The sequence below is a fragment of the Falco rusticolus genome, chromosome 7, assembly GCF_015220075.1.
Source record: "Falco rusticolus isolate bFalRus1 chromosome 7, bFalRus1.pri, whole genome shotgun sequence".
NCBI lineage: Eukaryota > Metazoa > Chordata > Aves > Falconiformes > Falconidae > Falco > Falco rusticolus.
Window position 1 is genome coordinate 30,355,288 of NC_051193.1, and position 20,751 is coordinate 30,376,038.

The following is a 20,751-nucleotide window of genomic DNA, read 5'->3' on the forward strand; positions in this document are numbered from 1 at the left end:
TGAAACAGCAACATTTTCATAAGGAACAAATGATGAAAATTGGTACAGGGAAAGAGACAGTTGTGTGGTAATACTACAGGATTACACTAGAGAAAATGTCTACCTAAGAAGTGACATTTTTCATGGAGCAAGAAGTTCACAGGGAATAAGAGAAATCTGTTATCTTCACAAAGATATCTGGCTTACAGCCATTGAAATACAGGTAGATGGAGTCATAAATAAAGTTGGCTGAAAATTCTTGATGAATTTGGGTTTTCTTTAGAACAGAACAATTCCTTGAAACCAGACTTTTTCACGGAACAGACTAGTTTTGCATCAGTAACTGTACAGCAGTACATTTGATTGGAAGTTATCTCAGGAATACCTGCACAGAGGGGCAGGCAATCCCACAGCACTCTTGTGAGCAGAGCATCACAAGGGGAAACCTCTGTGCAAGTCCCTCCCTGTTCTGCCTGAATGGGGATGTGAATCTGGTCTTCAAAATTACATCAAATGACCACAGTTTCCTGTTGGGTTTGAGGTATGCTGTATGCACTCTTATCAAAGCAAACTGAGGCACTTAGGTTTTTTTCCAAGGCAGAGCTGAGAAAGTTTACAACTTACTTCAAAGTTCATAGAATAAAAATACGTTTCCTGAACTGTAATCATCTGAGGGTCCGGTACTGCTTGACTGTACTAGGACCACTTACAAAGGCTTGTTAGAACAACACAAGCAGATAAGAAGGGTGAAATCCTTCCTTCATCTGTCCCTCTAGCTTCCTGTATTATTTCTTCACATAGTTGACCATACTGCCAAGTTTTATTTTATTGAAATTTCATTTCGGTTCAAGATGAAGAAGGTAGTTCACACAGGGCTCTAAGTGAAGAAGTTACCTCACACTGACAGCTAATTTAATAATAAAAAAAATTACCTCAAATTCATTTAACTTCCTCTGCAACATCTTTTCCAAATAGTATGCTCTCTGGAGCGGCTCACACTTCTCCAGCAGAATGGTTTCTGCAGTTGTCCCAGACGTCTGTTTTATCTTATCAGCCTTGAAAGAAATCTCTGCATGGAATACTTGGATGTTTTGAACACGACGCTGTAAATTCTGATGAGGGAAGGGGAAAGAAAAAAAAGTCAGCAAATGAATCAGACCATCATTCATGTGCCACTTTCATTTGGTATCTTTTGTTGCTGTAACTAAGCACTTCTTGTTGATCTGCTCCGGGAGCCAAATTCAGCTATGGTGAAAGCTTCAGTCTTTTACTCTGAGGATAATAGGACCTGCATCCATTGACTGGTGCTGGAAGAGGCAGAATTCAAAGTTCAACAGAACACCAGTGACTTCAGGCAGTGGAATACTAGTGCTACAGAAGACATTAGGGAGAGAAATCAGAAAATCCATCTCTACAGAATGGATGTACACCAGCAGATGGAGAAACTAGCCCATGCTGCAGATGAGAAATGCTACTACGTTACCAGCATACTTTGGATCCCTTAGTGACTGAGGACTTTTAGTTTTATTTGTTCCCTTTTACTACAGAAAGGATGCTATACAATTAAGCTCTAAAGGCAGTACAAGAACAAAGGGAGTAATTTTAGACTCCTTCAAGGTACTTGTTTTTCTTCTTTTTGACCTGGACAACTGTAGTTTACTTTTAGCCATGAAACCCCCAGGAATTTGCCACTGTATATTGCCTTTTCTGTGAGTAACAAAGACTTGCGATTGCCAGCAAAGAGCAAGTGTGTTTCCCTAAAAACCAAAATGGCTCTTAGCTCCTGACCCCTGTCTTTGGTATGGATCATACTGCAAACTGCCACTTCAGCCATTTCGTAAATATCCCATTTTGATTTCTTACTCTTTATACAGGACTTTATTTTTATTTATTCTTGTGACAGTGGTCCATAAACCCATCATCTTTCCTAACGTATAGTAGAGGAAAAGATTAGAGATTAAAATACGGTTTTGTAATGCACATGTATTTTCAAAGACATGTAACATATGCCATTATCACTGATCCCCATTCTTCTAACTCACTACTTACAAAAAAACTACCATAAATTCCATGTGTCCTACTCACACATACCAGGACAGGATCTACACTGCTATTGGCACTATAGTAGTCACGCCTTGCTTAGTAGGTGCAAAACTCTTCCCAAAATTTCCAGAAAATGTGATGCCTTTTTGCTGACATATTCATGAATTTATGTCATGGTCATTAACAGGTGAGAATAAACTGAAAATGTTTTGGTCTAAATTTTGCTGCTGTCAGTTGTTTCTGACATAGGAAAAAATATATGAGGTTTTTTTCACATACTGTAAAGTTTCTTGATTGGCCACATGCAAAATGGGGTGCTTTGGACTTCTTCCAATACGTGGCTAGAGGTTCATAAAGCATGATGAATCACTGCTCTGTCCTGAAATAAGTATTATTATACACTTCACTGCAGTCTGAAGAAAATGTCAGAACCTAATGACAGCTTTGCTACCTGACAGAGTCAAATGCACCCTGTGGTGGTCTCAGCATGAGATCTCATTTGCCTAAAGTCAGAAGTATTTAGAATAATCTAATGAGCCTAGAAATTTGTGATCTTACCAGACCAGGCCAAAAAAAAGTAGCAAACCCAAATAAAAAAATCTGAAGAATTCAGAAGACCTCAAGATGTTCCTGTGTTCTGGAAAATTGGTCTTTTCCCTCGGCTATTGTTCTAGTAGACATTCTCTCTCCTACCAAACAGCGTCCCATAAAGTAAACAATTTTTGGTTTAAGGATTCCTTCCAACACAGGCCTGATTCTTTGCATAGAGCAGAAAGGGGCAGGGATGGAGTGAGATTGCTCCCTTTTGCTCTCTTCTCACCCTGTGCTGACTCTAGTTTAGTTTGGTCTCAGGATCTGGCCAAAGTATTTAAAGGAAGTACAAAGGTGCCTGTTAATGGAAAAAACCCACAGGTTTTGTTTTCCACTGACTGGATTTGGGGGAGGAGAGGGGAAGAAGATGTTCTTTTGATTTGTTTCTCAAAAATAAATCCTGGTTTTTACCAGGCAGCAGAAACATAGTCATGTACCCTTATATCCTGTATCCTCTGATGCAGAGTTTCTATCATGTTATCCTCAGGCATGTGAGCATCCAAGAGCTGATTGTACTGCTCTTCGTGCTGTTGTAACTTGGCTGCTGCCTCAGTGCATGAAGTATTCAAGGGCTCCAAAAGCTGCATGGTCGCTTGTGCTGCCCGCAGTTGATCTGTGATGTCTTCATTTACTGAGTTCCACCTGCCGACATATGAAAGGATAAGAGCATTTTCCTAGCAGATTCTCCGCCAGAATATGGTTTGGTGTAGAATTCCTGTGGGAGTTTCTTTGCGTTCATACCCACATTACTGAAAGCCTGCTGACACGGCACCATTTTGCGTTCTGTGATCCATCACTTAAAAGGTAGTATCAGCTACTCCTCACACAGGTACTCTTCGACGGGTGAGTCGTATTAATATAGAGTTAAAAACCTGACAGACAGTTAAGTCCTGCCTCAGCCACTTTTTTTTTTTTTTTGGATACTGGTAACTGGGGGTCTTTTTCATAACCTTACCTAGTGTGTGCCTCCATGCACTTCTGTTCCATAATCTCTGCAAAGGAGGGAGAGCAGTTCTTCTTCAGGTTACTTGCAGCAGCCTGGAGCTTGGCCCAGCTTTCTTCACTGCTCTCTGATTCATCTTGAAGGGACTGCAAAATGGATTATCGCAATTAGTTGCGGAGATGAATGACCTAAGCATAGCTGCCCCATAGACTGGTAGAGTTAGGGTAGCAGTAATGCGACACGTTTGCAGCACACACTAAAATGTGTGTGAAAATAACGCCTGATCCGAAAAATCAGAGAAGTTAAAAGAGAGGTGAAATGGTCCAAGTTCAAAACAATCATATAGGAGGCCTATTTTAAACTGAGGTCATTTATTTGCTCTTAAACAAACAGCTCATTTAACAAACCCACAGCTTTGAACTGATTAAATTAATTCACTAGAAACCAAAAATGTTTTTCTTTTAAGCTATGTTTCAGGGAAATTTCTACTGGCAGTAAAGTTGGCTTGACAGCTCCTGTCCCTGGCTGCGTGTTCCCCCTCCTGATACAGGCAATTGCAGAATCTGCCATGGATCGTATCTGTGACCTGATCCAGATTAAAAATAAAGCAGGTGATGGAAAAAAGGAGGTAAGAAGGTGCCCAGTTACTTCCATTTATTATGTGTCCCTAAGGGAGGGTGGAAAGTGCTTATGCAGGCTTTGCTGCCGAGAGACGTGTACCTGGCATTCACAGCCTCAGTCTGTCCTGTACCACTTCTGATACAACTTGAAAATAAACCAAATCAGGCCTTAATTACAACTGAAACAGGGAGTGTTTACACAGCCTTTCCAGATTTGTTTAAAGCCAGGGAAGGGGATTTTAGCCATATCTGTAAAACATTCAGAACCAGGGCCAGCCTGACTGCCTGCTCCAGATGCCCCACTCAGACGCTGTAATAGCCAAGCAGAGCAGCAGGCTGATCCAGGGCACTTACGCCTGGTGTTTATGCCCAGCCTCATTCAGAGGCTGCGCAGGGAACTCCAGCTCTCTGGAGGGTGACTGAACAGTTCACTTTGCACTAAAGCAACTGGAAATGCCAGGCTCAGGGGTCCCCCTGCTCTGCCCCAGGGCTGCTGCACCCATGCAACCCAAGCCACAGCTTCTAGGAAGGGGAATCCTGGGTCCTGGTCCTTGACTCCAGTGCTGTTTATACGTGGAAAGACGCTTTATCGCAAATAGCACTTTAATGCAAAATGTGTCAGTGGTCACTGGCACAGTGGCTGGGACACAGTACCCCAAGGGCAACGTTCAAACCACAGATCTAGAGACGTGGTCCCTTCGCCAATTTTCTCCCAGGTCCCCTCCATTTTTACGCTGAGTCCCAGCATCGATGCACAGGCATCTCCTTCCAGGTTACGCTACAGCCTTATGGCAGGGCATTTCCCTGAGAATCACAAGTGAAGGGGTAAATTTCCTTTTAACCAACAAGCCGAGAATCAACATCTTTCACCTGAATGGTGAGTAACCTTTAGGCAAACACACGCAATGATGGCATTAGGTTTTCCTTTGCCAGCTGCATTTTCAGCCAGACTTCCTGCTGGTCCACATGGATTAGAGACGGACTGAGTAGACATCAGCATAAGGGATGGTGGTGTAGTGCACATGTCCATCTCGACTCTGCAGGGCAACGGAGCATGAGGACCTGGTGCCTCATATGGAGATGCCTTCCAGCACGTGCAGAAGACTAAAATGTCAAGGCATCTTTGCAATCCAAAGTGGAGGCTCTGCTAGCCCACAGTAAGGCACACATGGTAGCAGCTGACCTGTACGTCTCTCTTGAACCTTGGTACCTAAATCACACCAAAGTTGATCTTACGTGCTAAAGAAAGTAAGAAGCCTCAAAATAGTCCTCAGTGCCTGTGGAGGTTAAAACTAAATAAAAATATTCCACTGACTTCAGTGGCACTATTAATAAAGCGGAAGTTGTTCAGATAAACGTTTCTGTCTTTTTTCAGTGGAGTTGGTTTGTTTGTTTGTTTAAGGGCACAAAAGGAAGTAGAGAAATAAGACAACATCGGTAGATCTACCTGGAGAGTGTTGACCTGTTTTTCCAAAGCTTCCAAAGATGCCACAGAAGGTTTGCAGTGGTTTATGCAGTACAAATATCTTGTTGTCATCAAGCTGACTTCTGCATAAGCTTCATCATATACTCTCCACTGCTCCAGTATTGACTGCATTGAGGTCTTTAACTGTGCAACCTGCAAACAAACCACTTTTGTCACTATTTCTTGGGCAGTCCTGACATGGAAAACCACCTTCAAATTGACCTAAAAATCTAAGCTCAATGCTTACTCCATGAGGTTCCAACAAGAATTTCACAAGTTGGAGTATTTTCCTACTTGGTAAGGAATTGTGCAGGCTTCAAACCAAGCAGTAAACAGTATTTAGAGTGAAGTATACGAGTTTGCTGGAAATAAAAATTTAATCAGAGTTCAAGGTAACGCTATTCTGCCAGCCACAACACCCCAAAATGTAAAAAGTACTGAGATAATGAACTGCTTATTCCTTCCTGCCAAAATCAATCTGAAATGGGAGAAAGTTGAGAGCCTTAATCTTCTTAGGAAGCAGATAGTTTGATCCAGAGATCAAGTTCCCTTTTAAAGAAAATTTAAACAGAAATTGTATGGAAGATGATGCTACTATAATACTCTGGAGAGTTTTCATCCCTCTTATGGCGCCGTGCTCTAATAATGCAAGCCCACCTGAATCGCAGCCTACGAAACTCAGGGTTCTGATCTAAAATTAAATTATGGATATCCTCTTTGTTTTCTATGTCTCTTTGATTATTACAGTCATTTAATCTATATGGAGGCAAGCATAGTTTCCATTTGCCATGTACTCCTAGACACTGCAAACCAAACGCATAGTCCTCCTTCAGTGCTATTTGTCATTTTTATCCTTCTGTATCAGGTAAGTACGTGTCCTGGGCTAGACAAAACATTCACGTAGTTCAACATCTATTTTCAGTCATGGCAGTACCTGATGCTTTGAGAAAGGCATGAAAACCAGGCAAAGAAACAAGCATGTCTCTATGGGACCAGGCAAACCCAGATGCCAGATTTCAGTTCTGACTGCATCCACACAATGAAAGATGGAAACTCCTACACCATAGTTCACCCTCAATAGACTGCATAGATCATTGTATCCATGTGTTCCAGGCACACATGGGTTGATGGATTAATCACCCCTATTCTCATTTGAATCACGGTAGAAGTGGGAGGAATCTCTAATTGCTTTTTGTGGCCTGCAGCTAATTACTGCCCAACAAGGAAGAAGGAAAGACATCGTCCATATGAAATGTCTCTGGGACATGGACTCACAGTCTTGAGGTCAACCTATGGACATTACAATCATGGTATCACATCTCCTTAGACCTATATTTGAAATCACAGCCTGGATCTGCTGAGAGGTCACCTGTGGGAAGAAAGCTGCACTTGGTGTTTCATTGGACATGCAGACAACTAGGCTGTAAGAACATTCTGCAGTTTATAAGTTTGATAAAATAGTCACAAAAATAAAGTAATAAAAATACTAAAATTAACATGACCCATAATGACTGTAAGAAGAAAAAAGCACTAGGCTGTCAATCCTGCCAATTTCTACCCCCAGCTCTACAGCAGAAGGATAATCTTTCATCTTGTACACAAACAAAAATTTATCTGCTTTCTTGGTAAGAAACAGCCACATGATTTCTGTTGAAAGCCAAAAGAAGCAGCAGCAGACCCATCCTGGACCGACACCTCATGTGGAAGAGTTCAAGCAAAAGAGTTCAGGTTTCACAAAATTCTGAGGAACAAAAGTAAGGCATTTATAATAGAAAGTGTAAGGGAATCTTTAAATACAATCACTGCATCATGTATAATCCTCTAAAGCATATTGTTATTTATATCACAAATTTAAATCTATGAAGGTACTCATTATTGTATCTTCTGTGCCCGTCGGTTACATCTAGATAAAAAATATTAGTTCCAAGTATAAACATAATATAGCAATAAATACAAACTGCTGGGGTGTCAATTTGCATGGGAAACCATCTGCCAGACTCTCCTTGAAGCAACTGGAAACTACAGAGGATTTGAAGATGGCAAAAGCCATCCAGGTGTGTGGACAAAAGAGTAACTGGGAGATGGAAAAGCTGCAGTGAGAATGGGGCAGGAGAAGGCAGCTTCCACGAGAATACTACAGGGGATAAGGACCAGGGTATGAAGAGAAGCAGACTGAGTAAGAGGCTTTCAGGTTTCCATTTTCAACTGGACAAAAAAATAGCAGTTCTGTTTCTTTTCTTGAACTGTATGTAGATGAGGGTCTATCCCTCCTCCCCCTGTATTCAGCCCACTTGGAGATCAGACTTATTGTAAAAACTTAAAAGGAAGTTCTTAAGAAGGTTAAGATGAAAGAATACTTTGCATCTTTTCTGTACCAGCTCCTGCCATCCCATGAAGAAGATCGATAACACTGGTCATAAGGATATGAAGAGGCAGAAATCTGAATGCAAACAAAGCTTTTACCTGGCTTACAACGCCGTCCACCATTTCGCACAGCTCAGCTATCCTGAAAGATGGAGATTCTGGGCTTTGTTCTACACTACCATTCAAAGCCAAACTCTGTTTGAGCTCATCAAGAGTTTTGGATTTAATTGTGAGTTGGTTTTCTAGCTCCTAAATGAAAAAAAAGAAAAAAAAAAAGACAGATAAAGAAGATCTTTCAATGAGACCATAGAAAAAACCTTCTGTGTGACTAGCTTAGGTAAACATTCTTTCTGTAAAACCAGTTCTGTGTAATTCTTCAGCCATGCAACACCACCACCATTTCAACTCTGATAGAGAACAACTGCTTTACAGGAATTCAAGATGACAGTAGCTGCTTTAAACAGTCTCTTGCAGGTAGAGCTAGAATCCGCCCATTTAGCATCAGCATGAGCACTGGACATCATGCTTGGGAAGGAAATTGTTAGAAGCTAATTCCTCAGCCACCATGCAGGCTTCTCTGTACCTCTCCAGATTCAAAAAAGTTTTTCCCTTAATGCAGCTGAACTTCTCCTTGGGCAGGTTAGCATTTTGGGTCCTCCTCTGCTCCAGCAGACAGAGGTAGTATAGGAACTGGTTTTGCAATATGAGAGTTCCTGACATCCTAACAACTTCTAGAAAGTTATTTTCAGCTTGTCCTCTTAGTCAGAGGCTTTCTCCCATGGGAGAAACACCACTGAAATAAGTGGAAATGCCTGGGCGAATAACACTCCCCCAACACAACCAGCAAGACTGGAAGCTAGGCTTGACAAGCTGGGGAAAGCTCAGCAATAAGTTCCTTCCCAACATGAATAAATACCCATACACACAATGGGCCATTACATTTTCCTATAATACTATGCTTATAAGCCACGACCTTTCTTCTCTCCCACTGGCTGTCTCCAAAACATTTTCGAATTTGGACCTCATTTTTATTGAGCAAATCCATTTTAATGAAACCATTTAGCCACCTGCAGCCCAGCACTGTACCTCACTGTGAGCAGGTCAAAGATACTGTGTTTTAGTCAAAGATACCCTGTGTCTTTCTTAGGGTCTGGCCCCTCAATAACGTTTCAGAGTGCTTCAGAGAGACAGGTAATTCAGTGTGTAAGAGAGCACTCTAGGCAATAAAAGCAGCCTACTACAAGACAGAGACATGTAACCATGGCAATGAAAGAACAAATATACCATGTTAAAAAATAGAGACGGAACACTGTACTGGATGAAATCAGCAGAATGTTAGATTAATAGGAGCCAATTATTAGCTGGCTGCACCGGTACTAATTTTGAGGGAGCTGATGTGTAGAAAAACACAACAAAACCAAAGGACACCCAGATTCTTGAGGCTGGTGCAGAGTGACTACGTTCTAGGGCAGCAGTAGAGAGAGCTGCTATTCTTCCAACTGGAATGTGCAGTTTCCACCACAGAGCTCTTCAGGCTAATGGAACTGATAGCCTTTGCCATGGCTGTGCTGAACTGAGAACTACTTCTTCCAGAGACATCTCAGAATAAGAGCTACACTACTGCTGCACAACACTCACAACACTCCAAATACCACAGAACAGAAGCAAATGCATTGCCAACTGGAGGGAAAAACCCGTAAACTAGCAATTCACATTAAAAGTGGATCTGGCTATCACCTGAACATAACATGCTGTAATTAAAATCACATCGTTGTGTTCTTCCAGGAAATGGCAGCTTCCTTCACATTTTTCCTGTTAAAATCTGTGCAGTTCTTTAGTCTGGATTCAGCAAAAGCCAAATATAGTTTTTTACAATAATACCACATATAATGCTTTACCTTGCAAACATCTAACGTGTTCTGTGCAGAGATGAGACTTGCTGGGGTTTGTAAAGATCTCAGTTGATCACTCTGAGCTTCCAGCCAGTTGTGTAGAGTCTGGGCTTTGTTCTCATTTTCAGTAATATCCTCCAAAATGTATTCCAGGTCTTGTATCTGAAAGTTACAGAACTATTTTAACTTACTTAAACCTAGAGGTGGGCAGAAACAGGGCTCCCCCTTACATGAAAAAAATGGAGATTACAACATTTACGTTGAAAATACTACTTAGAGAAAAGATTTTAAAAGGAAAAGCTAAAAAGGTTTACTGGCTATTCAGGATCTGACCTTTTCCCTGGAAAGAAACCAAGGCAGTGTGGGTTCTCGAGCTGGCAGCCTGTGGACCTGACAAGTCGGCGGACCCTGGGCTAGGTGGACACATTTATGTGAAGTCTGAAAACCTCATTCCCCCTGAAACTCACCAACAAATTTACTAATAAGCAAGGGATCCTAAGTCTCCTATCTTCAGTCTTGGCCCTGAAGATCCATTAAATCCTAGAATGGAGTTTATTGAAAATGGTTAGAGAAGATAATTTTTTCTCTCAAAAAAATTGAAATTTCATCATGGGAATTTTCAATTGGCAAGAACTGAATTTTCCATTTGAAAATGTTTCTGGAAGACTTTCTGATTCAGGAAAAAAATGGGAAATTTCTGTTTGATCAGTAGTCTTTGTATCTGGATGCAGGGAGGGCAGCTTCTCCTAAAGCCTTGTAAATTCATGAGAGAAATAGAGATGAAAGAGGAATGTGCTGGTAGAGGGATTCGTTCCAGCAACCTCACGTTTGCATTTTGGGATGCTAACCTTCCCCTGGTCTTCTCCGTATCACCAGTCACACTAGCTTTTCTGGGCACTAGGGCACACAAAGCAGTGGCATCTAATTCTGGATGCATGGATTATTTCTAGTCTCACTAGAATAAAGTAATTCTGAGGCACTGCCTGAAACAGATTTTCTACAGAGAAACACAAGATGCACTGGTGTAGTCAGTCTACATGTAGAATTTGCGACCAGCTACTGATCTTCAAAGCCCTCCATCGGGAAAGCCGATTTCATTACTGCAGAAGGAGGACACACAAGAGAGTAACCCCTTTCCAGTGTCCCAGAAGGGCTGGACCAGGGCTGGGAATTGATCCCAGCTGTGCCTTTTCCAGCAGGGTCATATGTCCCCATCTGAATACATCTGTCAACACTACTTCCTTAATAATTACTTTTTTTTGCAAATCCAACTGCTACAACAGGAAAATGGGTGGTAGCTTAATATATCCCTATTTCTCGTTCCCATCATATGGCATGTGGAAGGGTTGTTTGCTCTTTCGGTGCTGTGTTTGCTGAGCAGGGCCTGGCTGTTTGCACCAAGCAATGTAGCACCTCTCCTTTCCACAAACCATCCAGTGTTTCATTAGGTTTTTAATGACCCAGCTTTCACAGTACCCCAAAGCTTCAACAGATTTCACTGACAGGTTCCCCTGCAGACACTACCCTGAATTACTCCTTTTTCATAGCTTTCTCAGCATCTGTTGTCTTTGTTGACATGTCACTGACTATAATTTCTTCATAGGAGGAATCTTATTTTTTCCACCTAATACAGGCAACTAGGGTAAATCCCAGGCTATCAAAAAAAGGTGTTTTTTTTTCTCTTTTCCCTCCCTGCAAGTTACAGGAGAGTTTACCCTTCCAGACCTTGCTGAGGTTTGGATGCCTGCTTACCACCTGATAGCTGATGCACTACGAGACCACTCCACAGGCTGCCCGTGAGACGGCAGCATGGGTGGACAGCATAGAGCACAGGGCGTCTGTGTTCCTCAGTGTTTTCAGACTCAGGGAAAAAGACTGCTTGCAAAATACAGAGCACTGACACAGGCAAGGTCAGAGTTGTGAGAAATAAAGCGGTGAGAACTCAATCAAACCTTTCTGTTCAGAGATGCCTGCAGCCTGTGCCACCGCAGGTTCAGCTCTCCAAGACACTCGGCAAATTCTGTCCTTTCATAGCGCTTGCTCTCCACATCACAAGTGCTCATCTGCAAGAGCGACTGGTTAACAAAATCTACTGTCCACTGTTTAAAGTTCATTTCCATCATATATTCCTGCAGGGGGGGTGGGGAAAAAGAACAAAACCATAAAACAATTAGTTTGGCATTTTTAATCTGATCAGTTCCAACAATGCTTCAATGCATAGTTATGGGACATTCACAGCTTATTTTGAGCCACGGCCTAAAATATTTTTCTGAAAGAGACTTGGCTATAGGAATAATCCTTAATTTTTCCATAACTGAAACTTTGGCAGAAAATGACTATCATTACATGGGTAGCTCAAGGTAAGAACAGGCTAGTGCCAGAGCAGGGAATAAAACCTAGGGGTACCAGACGCAGTACTTTACACCCACTGGACAACACCATCACGCTGCCATGGGCGCAGACTGGGCCTAGACCAAGGCCTTCCCACACTCCTACAGCTCAAAGGCAAGTGCAGACAAGAGCTTGCGGTCCTTTATCAAAATATCTGGTATCAGAATAGAGTATCAGAGTACCTAGGAGAAAAACCTCCAATACCAGAGTGCTAGCCCACAGAGACAAGTAAGAAACTACACACAAAGTGAGAACAACGTAAGGGAATGCCTTTTTACTTCAGAGGGTCTTAGAAGAGGGGAGGAAAGGGCTCCTCATTGTATCTAGTAGCACCTAGAAAAAAGCCATGAGGGAATACCACAGTAAAGCCATAGCTGCTTCCCTGTAGGAATTCGTGACCCACATGCCAGCTTTCTTCTCAGCATACGCATCCCCACATGGCTGACAAGTGCAGAAGACACACCTACAAGCTAATCTCTAAATACCCAAAGGGCTAAAAAATGGCACCTGGCCTACATGTTCCAACTTCCAAATCCAACCGATACAGACAAAATGCTATGTATCTGCTACACTAAGGCACTTTGAAAGAAACGGTTGCGGTGGCACTTGCCTCATGTGCAGTACCAAAGTGCCTGAGAACTGTCATCCTGCCCGAGCCCAGAGCAGCGCTCAGTAGTGAACAGTGAATGCTGTACCACTTATCTAAGGGATGACGCACCTATGTTTAGTTGAAGTCAGGAGATGTCCAACCCTTATTGCAACTCGACGGATGCACAAACTGCTAAGTCCTTGGGTTGGTTATCTTTAAAAGGGACATTTTGTCTTAGATTCTTGTTGTACATGCAACGTGGCAAAGATGGAGACTTTAAACATGACAGCTAAGGAAAAGAGTCTGCATAGAGACAACTCCTCAAGGACATTGTCCAGGCACAAGATATGTTAATGTTGTTAACTTGAAGATATACTAGGTCCTTGAATGGAATGTGCTAATTGTCCAGGTGTGAGATATGTTAATGTTGTTAACTTGAAGATATACTAGGTCCTTGAATGGAATGTGCTAATTGTCCAGGTGTGAGATATGTTAATGAGTTCCCGGAAAGTTAATGAATAGACATGAGTGACTTGTATAAAGAGGGGGCTGAAAGGTTCCCTCGGTGTGCATGATTTTGGTGGAGCGATCCCCCATGCACCCAGTGCTGCCGAACAAAGATAACCTCTGCTCACTCAAATATTGGTAATTGATTCTTCAAATCCGTAGCTCTGCAAGTGAAAAGCAAAATATGGCGCTCTAGGGGTCCATGCTCTGAGGCTGGGCTCCCTGGCACCTATGGAGGTACAAGCATAGCTTGAATCCTTCCTGCGGCTGAGGCAGTCGGCCTCTGTCATTGCTGCTTTAGCATCTGAACAGAGCCAAGAGTCTGCTGCAGCCTCTCTCTGCAGGGATGTTTACCCTGTCCCCCTTTCCTAGCAGGTTATGTCTTTTGATGAAACATAATATTCAAACCCCCTGTTCTCTAGTTAAATGGATCCTGGTTATGGAGCTCTGTTACGAGGCACTGGTGAAAAGGCAGACCAAAATACAGCACAAACAGAGTCTATCTTCCTCAGGAAGCAAAACCTTCCTGCTCAATGCATTTTATAATCTAAATGTAATGATATGGAGAAATAGTGTGAAATGGGGACAATGGACATCGATCGTGATTGTATATGTCTGCTCAAGGAATGTGGGTATGATGACTGGTCATGGGTGTGGTGTATGGTCACATAGCCACACAGCTTTGAGGAGATACCTACCCTTCTTCCTCTAACAAAGGGGCTATTTATAAAAAGGATGAAGGACATTCCAATGTTATCTAGAGGGAGGGAGTGCTAAGGCTTCTTGCTGGAGAAGATCAGATGGTCACAAGGACATGAATCACCTACAAACCTGCAAGACCACCACATTCCAGGCAAAGGACTGATAAGCTACTTAACATACGAAGCGAGAGTAAGCGGGTTTAGGTAACGAATACGTATAGGCGTCAATTGAATATTCATTTGTTTTATTGTATAAATGTGAGATGGTTCGTTCGGGCATGCATGCTTGTGGAGGAGCGATCCCCCATGCATCTGCGCGCAATAAACATACCTACTTTATAACTTTCGAGTTATAGAGTCTAATTCCCTACGTCAGTAAGAGAGAGAGAACAAGCTAGACAAATGGGACAGCCTGAGGAAAAGGAGATTATAGCACAGCAAGCAGTAGCTGTGTTGCAAAGCAGGCATTGTTTTGTGTGGCATGGAAGCAAAAGGGTTTTATAAAGGAAGATGTTAAGGCACCTTTGAGACTGTTTGAGGAACCCTCCCAAAAGCGAGGGGAAGGGTATGGCAGTGCCTGTAGGCTGCTTCCATCCTTCTTACAGCCAAACACCTTGCAGAAGGCCTGGACTCACACCTTCCCACTTACCTTGTACTTCTGAAGGAGGCTTTTGACTTGGGCAGCACTATGTTGTGAATTTATTGGCTCCTCATGTCCCAGCTGTTGTTCCACATGGTCCAGCCAGGCCATTAGCTCAGCAATAGCTTCTCGCGATGAAAGTTTTTCCATCTGAAGCTGGGGGTAAAGCATATAATAAATCTTCTATGTTCTGCTTGTTAGAAACATCAATGAAGATGACATCTCTCTTTTTAGAAAGTCTATTATAGCTGCATTATAACTGCAATTATTGGGGTAGGAACGTGAAAGTGAGCCCTGTGCTCCAGAGGTGCATATGACTTAAATTCAGAAAAGTGTGAGAATTCAGAAATTTAAAATAAAATTCTTCCCATATAAAATTCCCACTTTCATATAAAATTGTGAAGATGACAGATATGTGCAAAACAGCCCAGGAAGAACACTGCAATAATTAAACTGCAGTATAATATTGAAGATATTCTAAAAGCAAGACAGTCAGCTAATTAGGAAAGAAGTGCCTTGGGGCCTTATGGAGAAGCCAACCGAATCCCAGAAGCAACACTGTAAAGTAATTATTGAGTTCAAACTGAGAGATGGCAGCAGAGTTTCTCCTCACCTGGTGAAGCTTTTCTTGGATGGCTGAGAGCTGTGTAGTCATTTCTCCCCATTTTTGCTCAAACTTTGCCAAAGACGACCTAAGTGCTGTGGTATCAGCTTGCTTCACATGAAAGAGCTGGTTGGCAGTGCTCACCACAGATGTCTTCAGGGAAGATTTCTCATCAGCTTCCTTAGAGAATGCCTGAGGTGCACAGGACAAATTTAAGAGAGGGTAAATATTTACTTATCTATTTAAACAAAGAAGAGAAACCAGGTTTTCAGTCACAGGATGAACTGCCTCAATGAACTGATCTTAGCAAGTTTGTAAAGTTCAGAAAACCTAAACTCAACATACTGTGGCAGTAGGTAAGGCCTTTTTCTGCCCAGCTTGATACAATGCTGGGTGCTACCTCTTGCTCCACAGGATTGGGAATATCCTGATCCCCACTTCACACCGACATCCAGGGAGTCCGAGTGTCTGGCCAGCTCACACCTACCAGCCCAACGCACGTGGTGATGCTTTGCTTTGCCACTGTGCAAGACTCCTAGCAGGCCTCACACTGGGGCTGAACTTCCTGGCTAGTCATACAAGTGGAGCACAGCACCAGGCGGGCAGCCAAAGACATGAAATGCAGTTCAGCACATTTCTTTTCCCTGACTTTGGCTGACCATCTTCACAGCCCTGCTGTCTTCCCCCCTGTTCCCTGAGCCCACAACTCCAGATTCAGTTGGTAAGTGGCCCACCAGGTTGGCCTAATTGCTGTGTGTGGTATTTGGCATCATACAAGACAGAAACCATGCTATTACACTGTAGGCACAGAAGAGATCCTGTCTGGGCTGTGATGTGCTGCAGTTGGGAGCTCATTATGAGAGGATTCCATTCTAATTTGTGCCCTGTGGCTGGCCTCACAATCTGAAGGAAGGTCTTTGGTGGCCTCCCATGCTCATGGTTCCCCACAGATAACAGGGCAGCTTTGGGGCAGACAGCCATTCACTGCTATATTAGGTGGGTATCTTCTAGGTCATGACAAATACAAAAACCACTCAAAAGGGTCATTTTCACTGGAAGTCACAATGTCTTATCTAACCCTGGCAGGAGAAATGACTTACAAGCAAGCTGTTGATGTTATCCCTGATGGTGGGAAGATCTGGTGACACGTTTAGAGACTGCTCCGTCCAAAAATTAATTCTCTGCTGAGCAGAATCCAGCCATTTCATTAATTCCTCTGAGTCTCTGTTGTAGCTACAAGGAGGAAACAAAACACACAGACACACATCTCCTAACTGAGTCTAGGATACATTTCTCACCCTCCAAGTTGTCCTCCTTATGTGAGGAGGCATGTGCTGTTCTTGCACCCATGCTGCTACATAACCTTGCAGAAGCATGGCTACAGCATGGACCGATGTACCACACAGAAGTTCTGCTGGACCTGCACATGAGACTGTTTGTATCGGCTCTGTGCAGTTGGTTTGCTCTCCCTGAAAACCTCCTCTTTCTGTATTCACCCAACAATTGACAGGACAAGCTCACATGGGTGATATAAGAGCTTTGCCGGAGGTCAAAACCTCCAGAGGAGACCGTGCAGACTCCAAGATATAGTGCAGAATACACAGCAGGGATAAATACGAAGAAAGACTGGGCATGCTCTGTCCACACTAAGGTCCAGCCAGCCTGAGCTCAGAGCACACAGACCAGGTGAAAGGAGAGCTGACCCTGGTGCATCAACTGGTGGACTGGGCTGGAAAGACCCAAACTAACTCTACCTGACTGCCAGGACTGCATTGACAGCTGGCCTGGGGGCATGTGAAAGCACTGAGCATGCTCAGGTCTTCCCCCTTTGGGGAGCTTCAAAACACAAGTCGAGGCAGCCTCCTCATGAATGTCTGTAAGGTGGATAGTGTACATGCACAGACAGGCGCATTATGCCTCTGCTGGGGAATCAAGGCTAGCTTGCATTTGCAGCAGGCTAAAATGTTCAGGGCAGCACGATCAGAGCTTCTGTTCACACTTCCGAAGTACAAACAGCAGCACGATGCAGCTAACTCTCACCGAGAACATTGACATTGCGATGGCAGCCATCAAAACCTTGTTCCTAGAAAAGCAGGCAGGAAGCGAATCCCCTGTCTACACAGTGAGAGAAGATCAGCTGTGTAATAAAGGGCCACTTTTCTGATCACCACCGCTTTTTTTTTCCCCCCCTTCATTTTTAAGTTAAAGGAGCTATGTTATTTATTAGTTCACTGTTGTATTTCAGAAAAAGCACCTATAGAAGATCAAAAACTAACATCTAGCTGATATCTCTAACTGCTTTCTGAATTACACCCACCTGATCAAGAGTTTGAGTAATGTTTGAAGTCGGTGTAGTTCATGGCCAACTTTTTTGGTTAAAGACAACCTCTGCTCTTCCAGCTTCCCAATCTGGCTTCTTATTTCTGGACAGCTCACAGCAGCCATCAATTTCTTCCCTTCTTTCACCATCTGATACAGCCTGGCATGCTTTTCATCAACACTGCTCTTGATTTGCTGTCAGAATATGGGAAGTTTGCAAAACAATAATTTATTAAAAACTGAAAACACAGCTAGCAAAACACGTATCATTTGTTCTAAATACTTAATTTCACATGTCCTCTTTGTGTATTTTATTTTCCAAACAGAAGGAACCTGGCTAACAGGACACTGTTGGGTTGGTTTTTTTTTGGTTTTGTTTCCTCTGGACAGATAATTCCAATTTCATACTTTATCAGAATGACTGTGTCATGATTCAATGGGCTTTGTGGACACTTGTAAACCTCAAGCAATGGACAAACACTATCAGAGCTGGCTGCATTGTCCAAACACGACTGACCCCAGCAGAAAGTCATTGCCATCCTGTTTTTAAAGGGCCTTCAGGCTCTATCCTATTAAAAAAAAAGTTACCAGTGTTTTGAAAAAAGCTGTTGGGAGAATTATTTAAGATACCATATCGATATTCAAGGCATGAAGTAAAAGACATAGGCATGGCCTGGTTTGCTTAGACAGCTGAATAAAATCAAAGCATCATTTTATCATTACTACACTTCACTGGAAGGTCAAAACGAGAAAATGGAAAAAAAATACCAGGAAGTAGATCAGTCCCAGGGAGAAGGCAGAAAGTAGTAATTGCGTGATGTGCAAGTATCTCACTTCTCTCCAGATATAAGGGGCTTGTACAATATTATTAACAAGGAAATTTCTCTCACAGAAATTAAGCCCTCGAGAATTTTATTCTGCTCTGTCCTCGAAGCTGTGAAGCTCCAAGACTAGGACTCTCCTCAAAAGCACCTTCTAAAGCTTTACTACTTTGTTTCTGATGTCCTTAAAGACCAATAGACTTAAGAGTGAAGAGCTAGTTAAGAACTTAAAAAACAAGGGAAACCAGGCAACTTCACACTCAACGGCTATGCAAATATTCCATGTCTCCAGTCTCAGTGATAAGCATCAAAAGCACCAGGGGGACACTATGCTTGTAAATATCTACTGTTGTTGTATTTCAAAAGCTTTACTGTAGCTCAGAGTTTTCTGGGAATGTCGAACGACTAGACTAAATTACGGTAGTCCTTTTTGCCTTTGTGGTCTATGAATCTAAATATCAAACTGGACTCAATACAGATCCAAATACTCATTAATTCAAAAATTTCTAATACAGTGGGTCCTCTGAAGACCGAGAAAGGTCAAACCTCTGAGGAATGCGAGAGCACTCTCTGAAGATACATCACTAAGTTCATTGAACAGCATTTCTTCTTACTTTTATGAAACAACCATAAAGGCTGGTTTCATATCCTTATATTCAAATGTTTTGAAAACATAGATTAAATGTTTCCAGCTGGAGTTGAGGTTCTAAAGCCTCCAAAGCCATCAGAGATGCAGCTATGAACAAAGTAGGAAGCTATTTAACATTCTGTACAAACAGAATTTTACTGTCTTTGGTCAGATAGAAATTTGAACATCTCATTTTGAATTCTCGGGATTTTAAAAGGACCTGGTAAACCTGTAGATCTTCTACTGCAACTAGGGGTTCAGATTTTTGAAGGCATTATGTTGATTCTCCTCTTCCACAGGTTTTATCTCATGGCATGAAAATTGCTCCTGAATTACAGAGAAGTGGCTCTGTGTTCACTCCAAGGCTTCCTGCTGTCCTTGGGAGCCACGTAACCTGCACACCATCTTCTCCCAAATACTTGTACTTGAAGATCAAGTTCTAAAGTAGCTATAGTCATTACTCCCACTTAAATGAACTTGTAGCCCCTGGCTGAAATTAAGAGCCTGATCCCCTGCTACATTTAAAAGTCAGTTTTCAGCTTGCATCCACACAGAGACAAGGACACAAAGGAAGCAGTGCCCTACAAACTGTCTTTTACTCCTATTCTAACTAATTGTTTTGCCAGCTCTACAGATCTACAAAGAAAACCAGAGACAGACACGCAAATACCTCTAAAAGTGCAATCCTTTCCATTAATCTTTCTTCTGTTTCTTCAACCAAATTCACAGAAGGCAATGCAGAGGCAAGTGCCTCTAACTCCTTATTGAAAACGAGGCATTCATCATCAAATTCCATCCATTCCTAAAAAATAATTGCATTATTAACACAGCACACATCTCTCTGCATTTTTCCTACACCAGGCTGAGGCCTTAACGCTTATTCTAGCATCTGCAGCTTTTGTTTTAATGAAACAAAACAAAAATAGGTAAATGATATAGAAATATTGAAGTGAGACATGATTTCATCACAGATTAATTCCTTCATTCTCCATTATCTTCAAGGTTTCTTATTTGTAAGTGGTATACTTAATTTTTTATTCTCTAGGGTGTTTTAAGATCAATCGTTAGGTTTTATTTTAAAGTGGCACTGGTATTTTTGTGCCTTAAAGGGCTCTTCTGTCAGTCCAGGCACTCAAAAATTGCTGCAAGAAGTCATGAAGTCAGAGTAATGGGTTGAAATGTCCACTTTCAGAGGTTTTCAAGGAAAAAAGCCAGTTGACTGACACACACAGAACAAGCAACAGACTGTTGCTGTGCAATGGTGACAGGAAAGGAGAACTACTAGTCAAAGAATCACTGGTGTGAAAAGGGATCCCCTAGATGCAACTCTTCTCCCTTCTTCCTCCCAGCTTTTACTCTGGGTTTCTTTTGGCTCGTTACCTTTAACAGGCTCTCCAAGTGTATGCCATACTGGATGGCCTTCTGCTCCAGCAACTTGACGTCATTCACCAGCTCTTGCCAGAATTCCTCTCTCTTTTGTAGGATGGAAGGAGTCACTTTCTTGGAAAATGCTTGCATGAAAGCCAAGCGGATCATAAGGTTGTGGAAAAAGTCCTGAAAAAAAGAAGTTAAAGCTTTAAGAGAGATCACAAATCCACAGCAGGAGAATGAAGAAGACAGAGAAGACTCGCTGAGAAAAATAGCCAGTTTCAGT

The 20,751-nt window shown here is 42.4% G+C and overlaps 1 protein-coding gene across 4 annotated transcripts in view; it reads right to left on the reverse strand.

Annotated features, from left to right (window-relative positions):
- The window catches only part of SYNE2 (spectrin repeat containing nuclear envelope protein 2), a 185,718-nt gene that overhangs the window by 45,740 nt on the left and 119,227 nt on the right, over positions 1–20,751 (reverse strand). For all 4 annotated transcript variants that reach the window (XM_037393367.1, XM_037393368.1, XM_037393369.1 and 1 more), the window contains exons 74-86: positions 20,478–20,651; positions 19,768–19,899; positions 17,647–17,843; positions 16,430–16,562; positions 15,339–15,521; positions 14,735–14,881; positions 11,850–12,026; positions 9,904–10,059; positions 8,105–8,254; positions 5,624–5,794; positions 3,569–3,702; positions 3,051–3,255; positions 912–1,091 (exon numbers count right to left, since the gene is read on the reverse strand). In XM_037393367.1, the coding sequence (XP_037249264.1) occupies positions 912–1,091; positions 3,051–3,255; positions 3,569–3,702; positions 5,624–5,794; positions 8,105–8,254; positions 9,904–10,059; positions 11,850–12,026; positions 14,735–14,881; positions 15,339–15,521; positions 16,430–16,562; positions 17,647–17,843; positions 19,768–19,899; positions 20,478–20,651 (2,139 nt within the window). The remainder of the gene's footprint in view (positions 1–911; positions 1,092–3,050; positions 3,256–3,568; positions 3,703–5,623; positions 5,795–8,104; positions 8,255–9,903; positions 10,060–11,849; positions 12,027–14,734; positions 14,882–15,338; positions 15,522–16,429; positions 16,563–17,646; positions 17,844–19,767; positions 19,900–20,477; positions 20,652–20,751) is intronic.